At 34.7% G+C, this 21352-nt stretch overlaps 2 protein-coding genes across 2 annotated transcripts in view; one reads left to right on the top strand and one right to left on the bottom strand.

Annotated features, from left to right (window-relative positions):
- ERBB4 (erb-b2 receptor tyrosine kinase 4) overlaps positions 1 to 21352 on the bottom strand; it is a 1131344-nt gene that overhangs the window by 908316 nt on the left and 201676 nt on the right. The window lies entirely within an intron of this gene.
- LOC132521658 (NADH dehydrogenase [ubiquinone] 1 alpha subcomplex assembly factor 4-like) lies at positions 17749 to 18174 on the top strand. The gene has a single exon (XM_060151306.1). The coding sequence runs from the start codon at positions 17749 to 17751 to the stop codon at positions 18172 to 18174; it is 426 nt and encodes a 141-aa protein (XP_060007289.1).

The raw sequence follows: 21352 nt of genomic DNA, 5'->3' as shown, positions 1-21352 counted from the left end.
CCTTATATCTTCTTTTTATTGAAGTGCTTGATTAAGACTCCAAACAGCAGAAATATATGTGAATATGTCAAACTGAACAGCTCTTAAGTAGAAGATCCCAAACTGCTTTCTTCATCTCTTCCTCCCTTTCCTTCTCCCCTCTTTCTGTTCTTACTTCTTTTTTTTTCTTTTCTTTTCTTCTTCCTCCTTTCCTTCCACCTTCTGCCTACTCCTCCTTCTTCTATTTTTTTTTTTTTAATTAAATCTGAGGCAGAAAGTTGTTTCTAAGGAAGAACACCAATTCTTATCAGGCATCCCAAGCTCAATGAAGGAGCAAAGATCTTTCTAAAAATTGCACAGATATAGATCTTTCCAACAAATGAATTAAACACACTGCTTCTTTCTCATTTCCAACTCACCCAATAATCAACTGAAATGTAAAACAATGGAAACCAAAACAGCAATATGAGTTTATAAGAAAGTGAGCCATATGGAGTTTATAAGAAAAAAATTATTAAAATTATTCCAATTGTGAAAGTTTAAAAAATCAATGAACAGGTTCTGAAAGTTATTATGAGTAAGTAAATATTGTACCTAAAAATTACAAAAGCATTCATTAATGAGAAATTAGTGAGTTTTTTCAACCTTCCAAGTACAGTGAAGAATTCTGGAAACATTTGGTAAGTCTCTTCATATGGGCAGGAGAATCTAGACAATTTAGAAATTAATGAAAATACGTTAAGGAAATATATCTCTGTTGGACAACAATTATTTTGATTAATTTTATATACCAAAGTGTTCAATTTACAGTTTATGATACATTTTTTGAGTTTACGCTTAAATGTTATTGCTGACACCATTTAGAAACTGGAAAGAGCTGATAAACATTTCAGATTATACCAATGTAATATCACTTTTCTATCAAACACAGCAAGTGAATGATATCAAACTAGAACTCTTACAACTAACTTTTGAGAAATTTTATTCTACCCCTGTGGGCTTATTTTGTGACACTTAGCTTTTACCTTGCGTACTTCATCATATTATTTTGTATACCTCAGAATACTCCAAGTATTCCACTTGTGTGAATAAATATACTGTAACCCCACTATCATTTTTTTCACTGTTAACTATCAATACTCCATTTTATTGATATGCAACATTTACAATTTGATATTAACATACCCCAATTCAAAATAATAAATCAGAATGTGATTCAATGCTCTTTTCTTCTCTTCCACCTGTGTAGAAGCATAATTCGTGTGTCATTTTATGAATATCATGAAATCTCTTAGAATGGCAGTATTACCACCAATTTTACACATCACAATTTAGTTTCATTTTCTAGGATTATTCATTTAACGGATTTTCTAATTATCTTTCTTAGTTTCTCATTTTTTAAAAATTACTTTATTCTTAATAAACTTGGGTAACATCTACCAATGTGGACCCATTTACAAATTTAACTACTGTTTATTCTCTTGTACTAAATTATCACAGTGGTAAATGAGATTGAATCTCAAAGTTCTTGAGGTACTTTTCAGCATGAATCCATTTCCATTTGTGATTATCTACCCCCACCCCAATTTAAACTATCTTCAACTTCCAGATACCTAGCTTACCAATGAAAATACAGTTAAATCAGTTGTAAGACCAGAAAGTCCTTTCACTAAAAAAAGTAAAACCACACTTTAAAATCAGCTGGCTAAATTAGCTCTTTTCTTAAAATGATGAATTTCCTAAAACACTGGGTTATCAAATTATTTTCAAACTTAACAAATCAGTTTGGCCAAGAATGTTTTGAAAAGTATTGAATTGAAAATATTGCACCTAGGTTCACATGAATAAAAGGTTTTTGAAGCTGTCTTTGTCTATCCTTGTTTCAGTTTGGTTGATTTTTAAGTTTTTTGTTTTGTTTTTTTCGGGTTTTTTGGGGGGTTTTCCTAGCACATTTTTTTTTCTGAATACATTTGCAAGGACTCCTTCTTCAAACAGCATCTTTGGTGACTTGCAGCATCCCAAAGTGGATGCCAAGAAGTTGAGATCAAAATTTGTGGTATTATACTTTTTAAAAAACTAAACAGTTCAAGTAATTCATTTGAAAAATGTGGTTATTTTGTAAGTTTACTTATGTATCAACAAAATTTCTATTTTACTTAACAGTGTAGAATGGAGAAAAAAGAATATTAACAATATTTTGGTGACCTCCTTTCATGACGGATCAACTTTTGAAACTTCTGAAAGATATTTAGTATAAACAACTAATTAGCATGTGAATTCATTTACTACTTTTACCTCATTAAGAAGGGAATTAAAGGAAAGTGTCAATTAAGAATGAAAAATATTTGAGACAACTACTTAATTGTGACCTCCATCCAGGTCTTTTAATCCAGAAAGAGACTTTCCCTTCCATTTACTATTTTACTATGGCCAAGTCATTATAAATCATCAACATTATTTCTTTCATTACTTTCCATTGTTAACAGACATAGAGACCAAGAGTTTAAATTCTAATTGTATAATGGAGTGAGGCTGAATTAATTAACAATCCCAAGTTTGTGGGAGAATTTATTTATTTATTTATTTATTTTAGCAATGAAACTTTATTTCTAACATCCCCTGTGCTATTTTTTTAACATCTTTATTGGAGTATAATTGCTTTACAATGGTGTGTTAGTTTCTGCTTTATAACAAAGTGAATCAGCTATACATATGTCCCCGTATCTCTTCCCTCTTGCATCTCCCTCCCTCCCACCCTCCCTATCCCACCCCTCTAGGTGGTCACAAAGCACCGAGCTGATCTCCTCGTGCTTTGTGGCTGCTTCCCACTAGCTATCTCTTTTACGTTTGGTAGTGTATATATGTCCATGGCACTGTCTCACTTTGTCCCAGCTTACCCTTCCCCCTCCCCATATCCTCAAGTCCGTTCTCTAGTAGGTATGCCTCTTTATTCCCATCTTGCCCCTAGGTTCTTCTGACCATTTTTTTTTTCTTTTTTTAGATTCCATATATATGTGTTAGCATATGGTATTTGTTTTTCTCTTTCTGACTTACTTCACTCTGTATGACAGTCTCTAGGTCCATCCACCTCATTACAAATAACTCAGTTTCATTCCTTTTTATGGCTGAGTAATATTCCATTGTATATATGTGCCACATCTTCGTTATCCATTCATCTGTTGATGGACACTTAGGTTGCTTCCATGTCCTGGCTATTGTAAATAGAGCTGCAATGAACATTTTGGTACATGACTCTTTTTGAATTATGGTTTTCTCAGGGTATATGCCCAGTAGTGGGACTGCTGGGTCATATGGTAGTTCTATTTTTAGTTTTTTAAGGAACCTCCATACTGTTCTCCATAGTGGCTGTATCAATTTAAATTCCCACCAACAGTGCAAGAGGGTCCCCTTTTCTTCACACCCTCTCCAGCATTTATTGTTTGTAGATTTTTTGATGATGGCCATTCTGGTGTGAGATGATATCTCATTGTAGTTTTGATTTGCATTTCTCTAATGATTAATGATGTTGAGCATTCTTTCATGTGTTTGTTGGTAATCTGTATATCTTCTTTGGAGAAATGTCTATTTACATCTTCTGCCCATTTTTGGATTGGGTTGTTTGTTTTTTTCATATTGAGCTGCATGAGTTGTTTCTATGTTTTGGAGATTAATACTTTGTCAGTTGCTTCTGTGGGAGAATTTAAACTAATTTATTTTGTCTTAAAAAAAAAAGTCTGCTCATGGTTTGAGGTAACTTTAGGTACTTTGAGATTTCTCAAGTTATGAAAAAAACAGGAGCATTGACCATTACACAGTACACATTATACATTACAAACTAAAATAAAATAAATTCTAAGAATCATAGGCAAGAATTGTAGAAAATCCTTATTAATTACAAGCCTGTAGTTCTTTTAATATTTGATCCCACTTTACTATCATTGCACATAAGACTGCAAGAATAAAAAAGAACATAATATCATTACACTCCTCTCATCTCAATTTGCATATTCATTTTGGGAGAAAATAACTCAAGAAATAACAAATAGCAAGTCTTACATCATTTTGAGTATCTGGGTTAGAAATTTGGTTTCTCTTAATTAGATTAGTCTCAGAAAGATTAGCAATTTAAGAATGGAAACCCAACAGGTGGCTTCTAGGTTTCTAGGTAAGATACACACAGGTATGCACAGACACACAGACACACACACATACACACAGACACACATACATCACACATACAATTATTACTTCTCACTTCTACTAACTTTCTTAAAATTTACTTTAAAAACAGAATATTGCAACACATAGCTTTGATTTGTTATAGATTCTATGTTGGCAAAATAAATAATATCATGAAAGAATTCTAAAGAGTCTGTTGTTACAGCCATGGTGTCTGAAACTTTTTCCAGAGTTATGCAAACATCCTCCCATGTATGGGTAGAAACCACAGTTGTTTTGATGTTCCAAATGGTCTGTGCCGCTTTGCCAGCTCACACACAGTTATACTTAGTTTTCCTTAGTACAAAATACATGGTCAGATTTCAGATATTTTGTTGATACATGGATTCTCTGTTTTGAACTTTGATGTCAAAGGAGAGAAACATATTATACAATACAAAAAATTCCTGACATTACATAGAGCTAATTATTTTCTAAAGGCAATAATTGAATTCACAGAGGACACATGTACAATATGGAGCTAAATATAAACTTACAGTCACTCACAAAGACTTAACAGAGCAGTTGCATCATGAGATCCATCTTAATCTTTTAATAAATGCATCTCCAAATATTAATTAGATGAGGAAGTAAGAAGCCAAATATTGATTCCTACTAGTACAAATTAAAAAAAAAGTTCCAAGAAATTATGTGAGCTACTGACCAGAAGAATGTATAACAAATCTATAGATTTAAATGACAATTATTCCTTGAAGAAACTATCACAAACCATCTTCTTTCCTTTGTACCTTTTATGATTTTTATCCCAATAGTATCCTCATAAATAAGAGAAACTTTATTGACTTTTTTTTCTGTTACCTAGTGTAGAATGATGCACTGTAAGAATCTCAAACACACACACACACACACACACACACACACACACACACACACACACACGCACACACACTATAAGGATGCTTTTTTGGACTCTAATGGAAACTTAAACTTCCTTTTGGGGAGGTGGGAACTGCTTGATAATCTAGCATCAAAGAGATGCAAGGACTAACCCTGCAAATTAGTCCTTAATCAAATCTGATGGCTATGCCCTTGCAGCAAGTCCATCTGAAGTCCACCCCCATGCCCCTTTCCTATCATCAATCTTCTTCAGCTTCACATTCATCAAGCTGCATGGCAACTCTCATTCACACTAAATAAGCTTTCAGGTGAATTTACTTTAGAATCCTGAATGACCCAGTGAAAGTTCAAAATCACTCTTTTACAGAATTGCACCCAGATAGCCCCTGGCATTCTTATAAAAGTGGTTTGTCAATAAAATGCCCAGTGAAATTGCTTGTTTGGAATGTATGGTGTCAGCTGAGAGACTGGTAGCTGAGCAAGCATCTTCCTAAAAATAGAAAGACTTCTAAGTGATTAAAAAACACTTACTTTAAGTGGATGCATTTATGGTATGAAATTGTATCTCAATAAAGCTGTTTATTTTTAAAAAGCTACTTGTTTATTTTAGTAGTTTGTGAATAAATGATCTTTTTTATCATTAATCTATTTGACTCAGCTACGGGTTTGAGAACGTTATTTGGGAGCAGCTATACTGAAGATAATTAGATTAAAATCTAGATTGTTTTTGTTCCCTTACCCATTTATAGTATTTTCTTTATTCAATATTTTCAAAAATCTAGAGTTAGTGCATTTTACATTTTTTTAAGTAATTACTGAGTGCCTGAGAAAGTTTTTCTATGTTCCAATTCACATTTTGTAAGTATTTTAATGTACTAAAATAACTAATATTTCAGTCACTTACTTACATTTGTTTTTATTAACTGCTTTTCCCCAGTGGATAACGCAACACAGTCAAAAACATAGATTAAAAAAGCTATTAGAAATTCCCTATTCTCATTATTTTCTTTTCAGAATCTTCAAGCAGCAGAATAAAACAGCTTTGCGATAAATTAAAAACTCTTACCTAAAGATATTACACTGATCATAAACCATATTTGATATTTAATTCTAAAATAATTGTTCTCACATTTTAACAGCCACCTGGAATATAGGTTGTTTGAACAGCTTGTTAAAAACACAGATTGTAAACACCACATTCAAGAATGATGCTTTGGGACTGAGGTTGTTACTCCCAAATCAGTATGCCTAACAATCAGCTCAGGTGATTTTAATTCAAGTGGTCCTTAAAATACATTTTGAGAAATTAGTCATTTTTGTATGATGGTATATGGCCAAAATATATATCTAGCCTTAAAAATATAATTACAAAGAATTCTTAGAATGGCAGACATTTCTAAATGAAAAGAAGTTCAAGAGCATATCCAGTCCAGGCTCATGCTTTACAGATGAGGGAAATGAGATCTAAAATGTAAATGTCATGTCTCAAAACACACAGATATAAAGCAGTAAGACTAGGGCTAGAACTTATTCTTTCTTGATCCTACTCAACATTCTTGACCATGAAAAAACTATTCTCATTTTCTATGTCAGAACTTAGTATTTTAAAGACTGATTAGTGTCAAAGGACCCAAAATTCTAGTAAATTCACTCTTTTCGCTAGAATGGGAACATGCTACATGGAATTCTGTATCTTCAGATCATCATCAACGATATTTAAAGAAAAAAAAAGATTTTTTTAAAAATTTTGAGTTAAAATCATGACTGAACCACAAATTTAAAAAAAAAAGCATACTTTTTCTTAAATGTGTATTGTTCCTCACAAGGGTTCAATCTTCCATAACCCACAGATCCACATATTTATACTGACCAGTATCTATCTTATTAATGACTATATTCACTGCCCCACTCTGCCCTATTTTCCTTTAAAATCTCCGGTGAACAGGAATCAAAAATATTTAAAAGGCAGTTGGGCTTTTCCAAAATCCTTTTCATTTTTTTTTTTTTTTTTCTGTTTAGTCTCCTTCTGTGCTTCTCTACAAGGAAAACAAAAAACCCTTGAATAAGGTGACTCATTAAAAAAAAGAGCTTTAACAAATATAAGCCACAATATCATTTTAAAATAATCTTCCCCACTTATCTTTTAAAGTCCACATACAAGGAGCTATCCAAGAAAGAGATGTTAGTAAAACTATGGGCTTTATCCTCCTCAAGTTAATTAAAATAATGACCAACATTCAATGAATATTTAAACTTGATCCAGGTATCTCTAGGCTAAGTTTTTTATTTGTATTATCATTAAATCCTTTGAAGTAGGTATTTTTATTATTCCTAAATTACAAATTCAGTAAACTGAAGCTCAGAAGGAGTACGTAAGTTGTCCAAAATCACGCAACTAGTAAATGGTACAGGCGGCACTCAAATACAGGTCTACATGACAAGAAGTCTTTATGCTTGAAGTATTCAACAGCCTACCAACAAACCTGCTCAGTTTAGGCTGCATTTTAAAATTTGAGGGTATTTAAATTTCTCTGATATAATTACTGTTGTAATCGGGCATTTCTTTCATTTGCTTGTTTTGCAAAATTAATAGCATAATGTGGAAATAGCATAATGAGGAAAGAACTTCTCCTTAGTCTATTGTTTACGAATTTGATTTTTTTTTCCTCCTCAAAGGGATTATTTTGAGTTAGTTATCTCTTTTCTGAAAATAAATGTTGTAAGAAATAAACTGAGTTAGTCTCTATAAAAAGAGACAGAAAAAAGACCAAAAAAATTCAGAAAGGAAAGAAAAACAATACATAACAAGATATCTTTCTTGTAAATTTGATTTTACCTAGAACATTTTGACAGGCTGGAACAAGACAATAGTTGTTTGGTTTGTGGGAAAACTGAAACTAACTTACTTGATTGGAGTTGAAAAGAGTTGCCTTAAACACAAGTAGACTGTTATTACATTATAATAAGTAAATCTACTGAACAGAAACGTGTTTTTTAAGGTTCTACTTAAAAGACTTTTTTTTTTTTTTTTTTAATCATATAAGTCTTGCCAGGATATTCCTCTCTGGAAGCTGAAACTTCTGGGCCTCTTACCCACAACAGTATAGAATGGAGAAGGAGAAAGCCGAAGTAAAAATACTCACAGCTTTGCTAGTTGCTGGCATGTTGCCACATGCCAAGGCTAAGCCACGCCAAGGAAACGAATCCCTGTAATGCTTCAGTGTTCTCTTCGCATCAGGGTTATGGGATTATAGACATTTCAGACTTATCCAAATGCAATGATTCTAGCTGTAATGTCACTGTGATGTTTGTTACCTCCAGTACCTCAGGTGTTAAACTCACTACCACTCCAGGAAGTTTATTTTGTGGGACAAGTCTAACTGCTAGAAACTTCTTCCTCTTTTAGGGTCAAAAATCTAGCTACTTGTAATAATTTCTACTTGTTAGTTTCACTTCTGCTTAACCAAACACAAATCTGTTTCATTTTTCATACATCAGAGCCTTCAAATGATTAATAGTAACAAAGCAAGAGATTTCCTCCTCTTCAGGTACGTTCCACATTAAACATTCCCTGGCGCTTCAATTCACCTTTCATTTCTTCTGGCCTGTTTTTTTTTTTTTTTTTTTTAATCACTGTGACTGTCATTTTTGTGTTTGTTTTTCATCTTGCTTTGTGGTTCATCTTGTTTAATTTAAAATAAGTAATTGCCCAGCTTTCTCAAAATTTCCAAGCAAGTTTAAAATGCAACCTTTCTTAAAGAGATCTCTGTAGCAACCCCAAGCACTTAAATCCATGTAAAAATTGAATCTAGCTATAACTGAATATAACATGGCCAATGGTGAAACGACTTAGCATAAGTGGTACGTTACTTGTCACAAGAAGCTGTGAATTTTAAATTCGAAGCACCTAAGTACATTTTATCCAATACTTTCAGTTTATGATTGAGAAGACTGAAGCTCAAATGCCTATGTTACTGCTCAAGTAATATGCCTCCTGTTTTCTTCCAAAGATTGATTTCCAAGTCAATAAACAGTAAGTTAGAATTTATCTCTTTATGTAAACAATGCCAGTCCTTTTCTCAAGCCACAACATTCAACACATACTTGTCTGTAAGAACACTAAAGAACTATGTGACCAGGATAAATTCATCTGGAGTTGCAAAGCTAAGGGCCAGAACACCATATATTCTCACCTTCTCAAGATCTTGTTTAGGAATCCCAGCAACCTCAATGTCCCCTTTAGACAGGTGCATTGGGATTTCCCTCCAATACAGCCCCAAAGCTGTTGTTTCTGCATCCTACAAATGCAGTTGAATGAGCTGCATGAGCAAGCTGCATGAATGAGCTGGTCTGAGCAAGTGAAAGTGATGGAGTTGTATACTGAGGTGAGGGGGGCAGTTAGGGATTAGGATTCAGCTGTGCGGGATGAAGAAAGCCTGGTATCTCCTGATTGGGTAAATCTGCCTGGCAGATTTCCCAGTCACACATTTCTTTCTTTCTCGTTTCTTTTTTCTCCTGTGGCTGTCAGGAATTAGCCTACCAAATTCCTTACCAACTGTCTCAGAGGAATAAAATGCAGTTTCAAGTTTAGACTTTTTTCCCACCCTTAGTAATAGTGAACCAATAAGAAATAGGGCAGTTAGCGAAAACGTACTCGATTCTCCAGTCCCTCACCTCATTTGTTCCTAAAGCTGCACAGGAAAGGAAAAACTAAAATAATTTTTAACAGTAGGATTTTTGCATGGAAAGGACTAAAGGAAAATGTATCTACATGTCAGAGAAAACAAGATTTAGGCTATTATATTCTAAGCCCCACGAGCTTGAGGGGAAGAAAAGGTAAGAGTCTTTGGGGGTAGGAGTGAGAATAGAGAAAAGGTTTGAGAATTCTACCAAGGAGACAATTTTTGGGACACAGAAAACCAGGGTTAAAAACAAGCAAAGAAGTCATTATCCTTCTTAGGCCTGATTCTTTTTTCTCTTCGACCTTTTGCCAGCCCTGGGCAGGGGTGGGGGGCTGGGGGTTCCTTTTTAGTCACAGGTAGATGACGATTACCTGCCCTATATAACCTGTGCTGTTGTGGGAATCAAATACAATGATCACCATAAAGTGATGTGAAAATTGTACGGTGCAGTGCCAATATATTACTATAATAATAATTATTATTATCTCCAAAATCTTGCTCCGTAACAAAACAAAATAAAATGAAAAACTCATTTTGGTTTTTTTGTATGTGCATTTGTATTTTTTAAACCCAGATATGAAAGGCAGCAATAGGCCCTGTTACCAGAAACTATATCAAAAATTCCCATTATAGAATTTTAATATGATAATTAGAATATAATATAGACTGACATGGTAATCCACGTTTCATAAAGTCTGTGGGCTACTACAAGCATGTGCTCTTTTACTGATACTATGCAAGTGCCATTTTATCACAATGTTTTGTTTTACTATTGTATGATTTGACATATTAAGGCCTTGTGTTTGAAGTAAACAGCCATTCAATTAATTAATAGATTAATTGAGGAGCTACAAATTAAGGTAATAAAGTCAAGCAAATGCCTACCAAATAAATCTGTTTCTATAGAAGTTGATAAGGGCTTCACTTAACCAGAATCTGATGAAATTTAAGGTACTGAAGAGCTTATAGGACAGAATTTAGAATAAAAACAACGAAAGTTGTGTTCTTGCTAACAGCTCGGCTTAAATTTCAGAATCTTTCAAGCATAATAAGGTATTAGAAATGCCTTTGGAATTATTCACAGTGAATTAGATTTGTTGGTGGTATCATTCATAGAATAGCAACCAAGAAATCTATTCTTCATCACTTCTCTAAAATGCTAATAGTCAGCTGACTTTGTACTTGTTATAAAAATAGATACAGATATGGAGTTTTGCCTTCTTGTGGTTGACAGTTGAAATATAATGCAATTTTTTATTGAAGTATATTCGATGTACAATATTATATAACTAATAGGTGTACAATATAGTGATTCACAGTTTTTAAAGGTTATACTCCATTTGTAGTTATAATAAAACATTGACTATATTCCCTGTGTTGTACAATATATCCTTGTAGTTTTTTTTTTTTTTAACATCCTTATTGGAGTATAATTGCTTTAAAATGGTGTGTTAGTTTCTGCTTTATAACAAAGTGAATCAGCTATACATATACATATATCCCCATATCTCTTCCCTCTTGCATCTCCCTCCCACCCTCCCTATCCCACCCCTCTAGGTGGTCACAAAGCACCAAGCTGATCTCCCTGTGCTATGCAGCTGCTTCCCACTAGCTATCAGTTCTGTAGATTATTTTATACCTAACAGTTTGTGCCTCTTAATCCCCTTCCCCTATATTACCCTTCCCCTTTTCCCTCTCCCTACTGGAGGGCATTATGTTAATTGAAATGTCAGACAGAGAAAGATAAATACTGTATGATATCACTTATATGTGGCATCTAAAAGATACAACAAACTAGTAAATATAATAATATGATATTTTTGTACAATGCTCGTTTATAAGTGCCCCAGAATAGATTCAACAATTACGGTCCTCCTTTCCATTTAGGAGGCATTATCTAATATAACTCTGGGCTTTGAAACTTGAGCCCTTATACTTAGTGTAAAGTGCTAGAATATACCTCTAAAATTATAGCTAACCTTTTGTGATGAGGCAGGAACTGAAGAATGGACTGGTTTAGAATCAGGCAGAACTGACTTGTGGTCTAGACTTGTGACTTTGGGCAAATAAACTCACCAATCTGAGTTCCCTTATCCTTATATGCATAACAGAGATAGTAGATTCTTATACAGTGTTAATGTGAGGATTACCTGTGACAACATAGGAAAGGCATCTAGCATAATTTCAGTGACCTTGTCTTCCTCTTAAAATCCATATCTCCTAATAAACTAACACACACACACAACACACACACACACTATTTTAAAAACCTCTTTTCAAAGTGCTTATTAAGCGCCTTCTAGAATATCTAATCTTCAACCATCTCAACAGATACATTAATGCACATACATTTTAGAACTCATATCACATTCACTGCATGCCGGTTAACCATCAGGAAAGAGTTTATTAGATGAAAATAAGCCTGTTGTAAAAGATTTCCTTGCAATTACTTCACTGCCATTATCCTGGCCACACGCTTATGGAGCTTTTCAAATTAATATGCTTAGATTACTGAGCAAGTAATCAAGCAGTGGAATTCTATGAGGAACTCAATTACTAAAGAAAATGATCACTCAAGCATTTGAGAAACCGGGGCTACATCTAATTTTGAATAGTGGATCATTATTGACATTATGGAAGCATTCAGCACAAACACTTGGACATGTAGCAATAGAAAGGGTATCACTTTCTATACATGTGGTAAACTGAACGAGCTGCTTGCTAACATCTCTGTTAAATGTTATTCTGCCTTGCTGAAAAAAGAAATAATATCAACCTTGAAATCAGTACTTTAAAAAAAATAGGGAGCTGATTGCTTGATTGAATAAAAATTGGATTGTTAACTCACATTTAAAATAAACAATTCTAATTTTTCTACTTGAGATAGAGTAATCTTTTATAGCCTAGAAATAATTATCCAATGAACACAAGTATAAGAATTGATTTCTACATATTTCCATATTAGAAACTACTTAAATACTTTCATTATTGCATTTTAATCATTCCACCACCAAAAGGCCCTCTTTTGACTAAATGATTACGTATAGATCCATGTGCTGTGTTTTTACTCATTTAATAATTTTAATCATACTTTTATTTTCTCCAAATTATGCATCATCCAGATGCTTTTGATGAAAATTATTTTTCTAATTCTGATTTTTATCTAAGAGTTAAAGCAAAGACTATTTTAAGAACTTTGCTATAGTGTTTTAAAAGCATCTGAATTAGGAAAGGTAGTGTAGGAAATGGGTTGAGACTGGTATGTTTATTGTTCTTCCTCTGCTCTCTTCCAAGGCAAGCAGTAAAGAAAAATCATTCAATAGTGAGTGATAATTCCTAATAAACCTAGTAGTCATCAGCTGTGTGGCCTTGGGGAACTCACTTCACCACTCAAAGTGTAATAGTATAGCATGATGATGATGATGGTGATGATGATGATATTGATGATGATGATAATGATAATGTAGGCAACGCTAGCCTACCGGAAACATCATTAGCATAAAATAAGGCAGTTTTTATAAGGTAAAAGTGTTGTGAGAGATTATCATGATTATTCTGAGCATCAATTTTTTGGAGCATTAATTATTTTTTAGAGTCATGTACCCCATAGAAAGTATACTGAAAGATTTTCTCCCTTTCCCCGGCAAAATGAATATATGCACAGATTTTTTAAATGTCAGTAAAATTTCAGGAAACCTTTGCCTTTCTTAGGCCTATTCATTGACTACCCTGTTTAAGGTCCCCGTTGTGGTGGAAGTCCTTGGTTGCCTGGTCAGGAGTCAACCCCTCACATACCTCACACCTGACTACCTTCATCACAAAATTCTGAAATGTTCAAGTATGCATTAACCCATATGAATCTCCAGAATGACCTAAGTCTAAAAGCGTACGACACTCCTCAATGAATTAGTGAATTGTAACATTTTTCCCTCTCCTGCTGGACATGAAAAAGAAGTATGCTTCCATAGTTGCTTTTGGCAGCTGTCTCATGAGGACAAGGGTAACCAGACCTAAGATGAAGCCAGCACTGTGAATGGCAAATAATACCGTTAAGCCTGCGGAAAAATAACCTGCTGTACTCTGAACTTCCTGTTATAGCAAATAATAAACTTTACTTACACATCCTTGAAGTCTCAGTTCAGATATCATTTGCTTGGTGATGATGTCTCAGACTAAACCAAGCAGGACCAGTCCATCAGGCCCTCACTCTCAAAACATCTAATGTACATAGAGCTTTATCATTTAACTCAATCACAGTGATTAACATCAGTATTATAAGAAAAACTTGAACAGCTTAAGGGCAGAGTTTTTTTTTTCCTTTGTTTGATTCATTATATTATTGCATTCACAGAACTGTGTCTGCCACATAATAGGCATTGTACATTTTTTTGTGAATTAATGAACACCAGAATACAGTTTTAAAAGACATGAATGGAAAAAAAGTAGGTGGATCCTGCTTACATTTTTCTGAATCCTATAACTAGAATTTTAGTACAAACTCTATTTCCTTGCTATGAGAAGATTAGTATAGAATTCTTCATAAAAGAGCAATAGCAAATAATGTTTATATCAGGTTTTCTGAGGTAATATTAGTTATTTGCATGTGATGGGATGAGGAATATTGCATTCAATTTTACAAAATTCTGGAAGATGATCTTTCACAACTTGAGGAGGTGTCCAATCTTTAACATTCAGTCATGGCTCAGGAATTCTTTTTCCCTCTGAAGTTCTGGTATAACATTCATCCAGAAAAGTATGCAAATAATAATTGTACAGCTTAATGAATAAACACAGAGTGACCACACCTATGTAACCACTACCTATCTAAAAAGCAAAATTGTATTAGCACACCAAAAGCCCATCTTAGGCCCCAATCTTTAGAATAATGTAATAATAACATCTGCAGTGCTTAGACCAATTTAGTTCCAAAATTACTGAAAGTAAATAATGAATGATTCATGAATAGCTATTCCATGTTAAAAACTTTATTCACTTTGGAAGGAGACATGTTAATCATTCTTAATGTACTTTCTCCTGTTTAATCCCTTCGAGCCCTTAACCTGTAGTGATTCTTGGTAGAGTAAATGAATCTAAAGATAGTTCATAAAAAGAGATTTGTAGAGTTTACATCTGGAAAACAATCTCATATGGACTATATTTAAAATTTGCCATTGATCTGTCTTGCTCATTCCTATAGTTGATGAATTCTCTCTCTGAAAAGTGAAGAAAAAAAAAAACCTTTCCTTTTAGAAGGATAAAACTGAAGGAAATGAGAAACATAACAATAAAAAAAAGATTAAGTCCTTCAGAAATTGGTTAATTGATTGCCTGACAATTATAACAGAAATGCTTTAAATCTGAAAGCCATCAATCCCTGACTCTGTTTTTCTCTTCAACTTAATTAGAAGAAAATAAAACACAAATGTATTCTTGTTTAGCTGGAACTTTGGGGAAATATGTAGGAAGTTATAGGCAATAAAGTACCAGCTGCTTCTTTGTTGCTAAGTTTAACAGAGAGTGAGCAGCAAATGTGTTTTTATAATTTATCATTACTGTGTATTAAAGTTCTATGACTAGCTGCTTAGGAGAGGTTGTAAGCAAAAGCCATGTTACCAAAACTGAGTTAAAATGCAGCACAGAGATAAAAGTGTGAAACAAAGTATCATCACTAACTAAAAGCACACATTTCTTTGGGAGATAGATATCGACAAATATTTATAAGAAATATTTTCCCTATTATTTTCCAAATAAAATTGTTTGTCCATGATCTCATCAGCCTAATTATCTGGCAATAATGACATGCCAGATGAAGAGTTCTCCCTGTATATCTTACACAAGGTGATAAATAAGAGTCTCTGATAGACTCTTGAAGAGAATAGAAGAACCGAAAGCTTTTAAATGTTAATATCTTACTGGCTTTACCTACGGTAATATAATCCAGGGACTATGGACCCCAAATTAGGATGTTTTTAGTATCCAAAGTAGTTGCTTGTATGCATTTTATGACAAATACTGATGAAGAAATATGTCCATAAAATATTTCAGGTCAAAAAGCAAGTTTATATGTAAACTACATATACATAGTATATATACTATGAGTCTTACTTTTAAATCATATTTATCATCTTGCATTGGAATTAAGATCACTGTTATCTTTATCTGACAAATCATTCTGAAATATAATACATTTTAAAGCTAAAGGAGTGTTCTAAAGTCCTTTGTCTTCAAGCATACACAAGTTTTATAACAAACATCAAAAATATGCTCATTGGATATAGTAATTTAAATGTTTTTCTTTCTCATGACCAAATATTTGGTGAATTGCTTACAATGATTAAGTGATTAGGCTCCTTAACTTAAAAAAAAAAAGTACTTCCATATGTTGTCACAAAAACTCTTTAAAACATTCTTGCGTCACTAAAGGAGACAATGCCTGAGATTACACTGACTTTTATATTTTGGGATCTTTGGAGTAATGATGTTTTACATGACCAAAGACATCTCCCGAGCCTCTATAGCCATCTGATCTTTGGTTTTTACCCCTTCCCAAAGTTGGCTGCAGACATCCTCAAGACACAGATGCATCTGTTCTTTCATCCATTCTTTTAGTTAGTGTTTATTAAGAAACTATCATGGGGCTTCCCTGGTGGCGCAGTGGTTGAGAGTCCACCTGCTGAAGCAGGTGACATGGGTTTGTGCCCCGGTCCGGGAAGACCTCACATGCCGCAGAGCGGCTGGGTCCGTGAGCCATGGCCGTTGAGCCTGCGCGTCCGGAGCCTGTGCTCCGCAACGGGAGAGGCCACAACAGTGAGAGGCCCACATACCGCAAAAAAAAAAAAAAAAAAAAAAGAAACTACCATGTTTAAGATTGACATTTGCAATCCAAAAGAAGTGGTGTGTGTGTGTGTGTGTGTGTTGGAATATGTTTGGCCGAGAAGACAGAAAAATTCACAGGTTTTAAGACTCCAAAGACAGAAATGAGGGAATTCTAATAGCTATGACTCAAGCAAGTTCCTAGTAAGTCCCATGCTAAATAAAACAATTATTCATTGGGTGTTAATAGCTTTGGTACTTTCTAGTAGAAAAGCAGAAATTAAGTAATTTGCCCATGGGTACACAGTTTCTCATATATGAACAGTAATGTCACCTGATTCATGGAGTTTGGGAGAAAATTAAATGAGTTAATATATGTAAAGTATAGTGCCAGCTAAATTGATAAGTACTCATTAAATAACAGCTACTATTATTGTTATTACCATGCTGGGTACTATTCTAAGTACTTTAAGTACATTATTTAATTTGATCTTCACAATAGCTTCATGTGGTAGATAACATCATTCCCTTTTTATAATTAGTAAACTATGAATTAGAAAAATTAAGTAACTTGTCCAATGACACACAACTATTATGTGTTGAAAATACAATTTGAACTGAGACAATCCAAGGTTCACGCTCTTATAAACTACGTTACGGACTCAGAAACTAAAGAGCTCTTGGAGAACAAGGCAGAGTCTAACAGGAAAATAACTCAGACCCAGTATTCAAGGAAGCTCCAGATTCACACGTTTTGCTTGATCTTCTGGACTTGAACTCCCTGGGAGTCCAAAACCAGATCAAAGACACATCATCAGTTCTACAGAGGCAGAAAAAAGTTAAACTTAAGTGGCTTTGGGGGTAGGAAGAGGGACTGTCTGCAGTTGGGCACAAGGGACCTACTTATGGAAAATATTCTAAAATTCCTCTGTAAGGCTTTTTTTGGGGGTGGGTGGGAGGGAATGTTCTAAAATTGGGTTAATTTTAGATGATGTTAATTCCACACAACTCAGTAAATTTACTAAAAATCATTGTATTGTACACTTAAAATGGGTGGTTTTATGGTATGTATATACATTATACCTCAAGAAAGCTATTATTTAAAACAATTTTTTAGCCCAGTGCACCCTGGAGGTTGCCCATGACAGTGTTTAACCACATGTGTGGTGTGAACTTATAGGCATCATGTTGTGAAAAGATGGGGGCTGCGGTGACTCACGCAATCAGGAATTTCAACCTAGAGAACCGGGCGCAATGGGAAATCAGCAAGATGAAGACCTTCCCCGCTCCCAGGCACCCCTCCACCAAGAACCTCCTGCGAAAGCAGATGAGCAGCCATCCAGAAATTAAGGGAGAAATTGCTAGAAAAAATGACAACCTGCTGTCATTACTAAAAGATGTGTATGTCGATTCCAAAGATCCCATGTCTTCTGTGCAGGTAAAGGATGGTGGAAAACGTCAGAAGCCAAAGGAATTCAGCTTGCCGGAAAACCATCATCCTGACATGATGAATATTAAGAACATTCCCAAAGGCAAAATTTCCATTGTAGAGGCACTGACACTTCTCAATAATCATAAACTTTATCCAGACACATGGACTGCTGAGAAAAATAGCAAGATGTAAATTCTCTTCTTAAATATTTCATAACTTTTGAAGTCAAAAATCTTACCCCCTGAAGGCAAGAAAGCAATACAATCAAAATGAAGAGAATCCTGAAATTACTTTTCCTTAATGTACTCTGTGTCCCCGTACCCTGTTTATTTTCTCATTTTTAGCATATTAAATTATATAAATTTAAAAAATAAAATTAAAATAAAATAAATAAAAATTTTAAACAAACTAATAAAACATATAGATATTATGTTTCTGCTCTAATCAACCCTGAATCTCCAAGTTGGGCCTAATGAATTGATACTTGTTAACTAAATCTATAATAGTTTTTCACTACTGTGAAATAAATGACCCTAAAAACTAGTGGTGTAAGACAACTTTTTCATTTTATTAATACCACAATACTGTAGGTGAGAAATATGAGCAGGGCTCAGATGGGTGGGCCTTTGCTTCTCTAGTCATTGAGGAAACTCAGTGGTACTCTTCTGGTAGATGGGATGGTCTGGTGGGTCCAAGATGGTTTCAATCACATGGCTGGAGTCTGGGGTTGAATGAGTCAAAGAATAAGACTGCCTGCCAACCAGAGGCGCCTCATGTGGCCTTTCCATGTAGCTTAGCATGTCACAAGATAATGGCTTCAGAATAGTCAAACTTCTAACATGGTGGCTCAAAGCTCTTAGTGAACACAATGGAAGCTGCATCAGTTTTATGACCCAGGCTTGGAAGTCACACACTACTTCTTGTGTGTAGTCTATCAGGCAAAGCAGTCACAGCCTTCCTAGATTCAAGAAGAGGGGAAATAGAATTCACTTCTTGTTGGTGAAGAATAAGGTCACATTGCAGAGGAACATGTGAGACTGGAGATATTGTTATGGTCATCATTTAAAACTATAGTCCATTGTCATAATAGTTTACAACAATAATCACCATTAATAGAGGGTTCAGAAAAGTCTGTTAATTCTTCAAAACTTCAAATGTCTGTAACTTTGAGGCTATCACACATCATGATATGTAAATTAGAAGGAATTTGGAGGGTTCATGGTGATATTCCCAAATACCTCAAGAAATTCACACAAGAAACTTGCTTCCTGGAAAAATCCTGACTTTCAGGCATGATTATACACTTAATTTCCCTTGTGCTTCCTTATGAAAACAATTCGTTTACATAAAAAATTAGTTTAATTTCCTTTTAGTTTGAGATTCTGATACAGTAGCTGAATACAGCTGTAAACTGTCTCCTTATAAAATATTTAATGCTGACTATGGCTATTTTTATTCATGCATTTCCTAGATGGAATATGACATTTGATGACTTTTGCCCAAAATAACATTTTTTTTTTTTTTTTTTGGTATGCGGTCCTCTCACTGTTGGGGCCTCTCCCGTTGCAGAGCACAGGCTCCGGACGCGCAGGCTCAGTGGCCATAGCTCACGGGCCCAGCCGCTCCACGGCATGTGGGATCTTCCTGGACCGGGGCACGAACCCATGTCCCCTGCATCGGCAGGCGGACTCTCAACCACTGCGCCACCAGGGAAGCCCCCAAAATAACCAATTTTTAAATTACAGTCACAAATGCATTACATTTATCCTATGTTTTAATAAACATTTTAGAGCATATGACAGAAACATATTATACTAAAAACAGGTTTAATTTAAAACCCCTTCTGTTTCCTATACATCAACCTCTGAAGTTCCAACCCAGAAACTTTTCAAAAAAGTGAGTTAGGTGAAGGAAATGAAGAGAAAGGGAGGAAAAAAATAAACCAAACAATTAAACAAAGGGCAGAAAAAGTGGTTTTAATCTCTGGTTTGGCCATTAACAACCATTATGTTACCTTCCACAAGTCACTTAAGGCCTGCTGGGTTCAGTCCTTGTATGCCAATGAGGAGCTGGACTGAATCTATGTGTTTTCTGTTGTTGTTGTTGTTGTTGTTGTTGTTGTTGCTTTTGGTGATGGAGGTGTGACTTAAACAATAAAAAGCACTTCCAGAAAAAATACATTAAAGCTAAACATACATGATTGGAGTTATTCTGGTTGAAAAGTGGGTGAGGTCATCTGGAGACCAACCCACTCAACCTCCCCTAATCACCAGCTCCTCTGCCGCTAACCCCTATACCAGCTTTTTTTTTTTTTTTTAAATAACTATCATGGAATCCTATCTCTAAAACATAAAATTTGAAAGTCACTAGATTAGATGGTCTCTAAAGGATCCTCCTTGAAGAGCAAATACTCTTAGGAGCTAGAAGAGTAACTACTGGGTAAATTTTTATATAACAAATGTGATTACCCTAATGGGTAGGACCATGGATATACATGTGTATTCATAAATATGCCCTTAACAATAAATGAGTCTAGGCATTTGATTTTCCGTGCAAATATATAATTTTAGATATATAATAAAAGCAACTACTATCTAGGAGATAGTATCTATCTATCATTAGGTAGTGAGAGAGTACCTAATGAAGTATTAAGGTTATCTACCATCTCAAAGCAATCTTAAACACAGTTACCAGTTTCATTTTTTTCACATGAGGAAACATAAGCTTGGGAAGGTTTAGCAACTCGCATGGGGTCAACAGCTAGAAAGGGGTAGACACAATATTTGAATGTGGAATGATCTTAAGCCAGAGTAAATGTTTGTTTGTTTGTTTTTCCCCCATTGTATCAGTAGGTTTCCTGTCTCTGTGAGTGGTTGCTCCAAGGAGCAAGTGGTTTGGGGCTTTCTCCTGAAGAATGGGTTGGGGCTTAGTCCCTGATACTGAGCTGGGATGGTGTCAAAACTGAGGATCAAGTGCCCCATATTCCAAGGAAATGATGCAGTGGATAGTGTTTGGAGAAAGGAGGGATGGAAAGGTAGTTAGGCTTCAAGCTTCCATCTTGCCCCTCTCTCTCTTCCTTTTTTCCTCCTGATTTGATGAAAACCCCTATGATTAGAAAATAAATGTGGGGGGAATGATGTACATATTTATACCTAATCACATAAGCTGCCTCTGGTTATGAGCCATCTATAGCCATAACTAATGGCAGACATACGCACAGGAATGTGTGCGTAGGTGTGTGTATTCTTCTCTACCTAGTAGAGAAAGGGTGAGAATCTTTGTACCCCTAGTTTTGCAGGATCCTATATGTGTCTTCTTGTATGTTTTGCTAATGATCTAGGCTTTCCATCCCTTTAACCTATGAGACTAT

This window comes from Lagenorhynchus albirostris, chromosome 6 (genome assembly GCF_949774975.1).
Source record: "Lagenorhynchus albirostris chromosome 6, mLagAlb1.1, whole genome shotgun sequence".
In the NCBI taxonomy this organism is placed as follows: Eukaryota; Metazoa; Chordata; class Mammalia; order Artiodactyla; family Delphinidae; genus Lagenorhynchus; species Lagenorhynchus albirostris.
The sequence above is the reverse complement of the archived record's forward strand: the minus strand, read 5'-3'. Positions and strand labels throughout refer to the sequence as shown.

Excerpts from the sequence above, each read along its gene's own strand:
- LOC132521658 (XM_060151306.1), top strand. The coding sequence starts at position 17,749 with ATGGGGGCTGCGGTGACTCACGCAATCAGGAATTTCAACCTAGAGAAC.